At 37.8% G+C, this 2,372-nt stretch overlaps 1 protein-coding gene across 1 annotated transcript; it reads left to right on the top strand.

Annotated features, from left to right (window-relative positions):
- The first annotated feature begins 392 nt into the window (after positions 1-392).
- On the top strand, positions 393-1,286 carry LOC149263780 (aspartic proteinase nepenthesin-2-like). The gene has a single exon (XM_089390530.1). It carries the CDS (start codon positions 393-395, stop codon positions 1,284-1,286), a length of 894 nt encoding a protein of 297 aa, XP_089246656.1.
- Positions 1,287-2,372: the final 1,086 nt, after the last annotated feature.

The raw sequence follows: 2,372 nt of genomic DNA, 5'->3' as shown, positions 1-2,372 counted from the left end.
AGATCGCATGTGTAGCGCCTATTATGCATGTAAACGGTTAGCAAAATCAATCCTTCGCCCTTATCCCTATGTTACAATTTTAGTTTATGTGTAAACCGACGATAATTACAATTCCAATGCATCATCCCCTGTGACAAATCCATTCCCTTATTTTCCAAAACTCGGAAATAATATCTCTAGTTGCAGGCATGCTTGCACAATCTCCTGCCACTGCTGGCTGCAAATGTCAGCTCCTTATGCTCATTCCTTTGTTATTGTTCTCTGTAATTCTATTCCTTCCCTTAAGGGAATGCAGGCATGTACCCAATTTTCATTCGGGGCAAAAGCTGAATGGATCGAGAATAAATATTCTCCATAAAGATTCACTGCACTTTCCACGCGGTACTCCACGTATGACTCCCGCTGAGCACCTGAGACGAGCAGTCCAACGCAGCCATGCGAGATATGAAAAGCTGCAGCGCAGGTCTAGAGTTAATGCTGGTAAATTGCAGGGTGATGATCGAAAGAAATATTTAGAGATTCCAGTAAGCCCGGGAGATGCAGAATTTATCTTTGATTGGAGAATCGGTGCGCAGGATCAAGAACATGTAAGTGGATCAGCAAGATTGGCACGAGGGCCTCTTTCCTTGATCTCACAGCTCGGCCCATCGTTGGGAAATAAGTTTTCTTACTGTCTCGTCTCTGTTCTCGACTCTCCTACCCAGACCAGCCCTCTGGTTTTAGGTCATAGCGCTAGCTTCAATGGCATGGGTGGCGGTTCGACTCCTATTCTGAAAGGCACCAACCAAAATCCACCATGCTATTATCTTTCATTGCAGGGAATCAGCGTTAATGATAAATTATTAGCGATTCCTGCTGGTACTTTTGATCTTAAATCTGATGGCTCTGGAGGATTTATCATAGATCCTGGAACGACTCTCACTTATTTGCCAAAGCTTGCTTATGGTACCCTGAAGGCAGCGTTGGCATCATCGATTACTTTCCCACAGAGAGAAACCGCTCCCACCGGCCTGGACTTCTGCATTCTTCCAGAGGACTCTGCAAATTCAACCTTCCCCTCCGTGACATTCCATTTCAAAGGAGCAGATTACTTCTTGCCAATACAGAACTACTTTGTGGCTGTCAACGATGGCGGCCGGTTATACTTTTGCCTTGGGATGTTACCCAATCAGAAAGATGGTGATGTTTCCATATTTGGTAATTTGCAGCAGCAGAATTACAGAATACTTTATGACAACGACAACAACCTTCTCTCCTTCAACCTGGTTGAAGCTTGTGATCTTTAGGCAACGGCCGAACTTCAATGTCGGAGTCGTGTAAAACATGTGTGAGAAAAATGACAGCGGACGTTTCAGGTTGAAAAGAAAAAGGAAGTGACTTGTAAAACATGTGTGAGAAAAATGACAGCGGACGTTTCAGGTTGAAAAGAAAAAGGAAGTGACTTAGTTATTTTTTTGAAAAAGATTTAGCTAGGGGTTTTTTTGTAAATTGGGTGTGGTATTGAATTTCTATATAAGGGCTTGCTAATATATATTTTTCTCATGTTTTTTTTTTTTTCATTATGTTATTATTGGTGGACAATTTAGTTAGAGATTTATTCTTAGTTGAATTGAGGCTTTTATGATTCATAATAGTTGAAAGAATAACTTTGACGTAAATTACATGTAGACAGACATTTGTGAACGCGATTCGAACCAATCAATGTAGTTCATTATCAAATTTCTTCTCATCAAACTTTAACTTCATAGTGTACTTCCAATAAGATAATTGATTTAATATTTTTAATTGTGTTATCACTCATGGACAATAGCTAGACATTCATTCTTCTCATCAAGCTTTAGCTTCATAGTGGGCTTCCAATAAGACAATTGATTTAATATTTTTTTAGCAATTAAATTTCTGTCTAGCCGAAATAATTCACTTTTTCCTCTCTAGGACACATGGTAAGGCAAGAATATGAACAATTCCAAGAAACGAGAAGGGTATATTGACGTAGTTATTTCTTCAGAGACAAACGTAAATATTATTATAAACCCTTTGAAAATGTGGTTTTCGGAAGTGACACATGTACACATGGCGCATATTACTTCTGTAAATTTTTAGTTTTCTCTAAATATGAAAAAATTAGTTTTGAAAAGGGACTTTGTTTGTAATTGTGACCTGTGATTTATACCAATTTCTAACGTTTACAGAAAACTTGCAAAAGAACATGTTAAGGTCGTTTGTACACATGACTTGATTTATATCAATTCTATATGTATATGGTCATTATGTTTACATAAAATTTTTAAAAGAATAAGTTTTTGAATGGAAAATTCATTGATATTATTGTATCTATGTTGGCTCGTTTTTTTAATCATGTTCATCATTTA

The sequence above is a fragment of the Pinus tabuliformis genome, chromosome 6 (assembly GCF_031772625.1).
Source record: "Pinus tabuliformis cultivar Carrire ecotype Pingquan chromosome 6, CPIR1, whole genome shotgun sequence".
Classification (NCBI taxonomy): Eukaryota; Viridiplantae; Streptophyta; class Pinopsida; order Pinales; family Pinaceae; genus Pinus; species Pinus tabuliformis.
The sequence above is the reverse complement of the archived record's forward strand: the minus strand, read 5'-3'. Positions and strand labels throughout refer to the sequence as shown.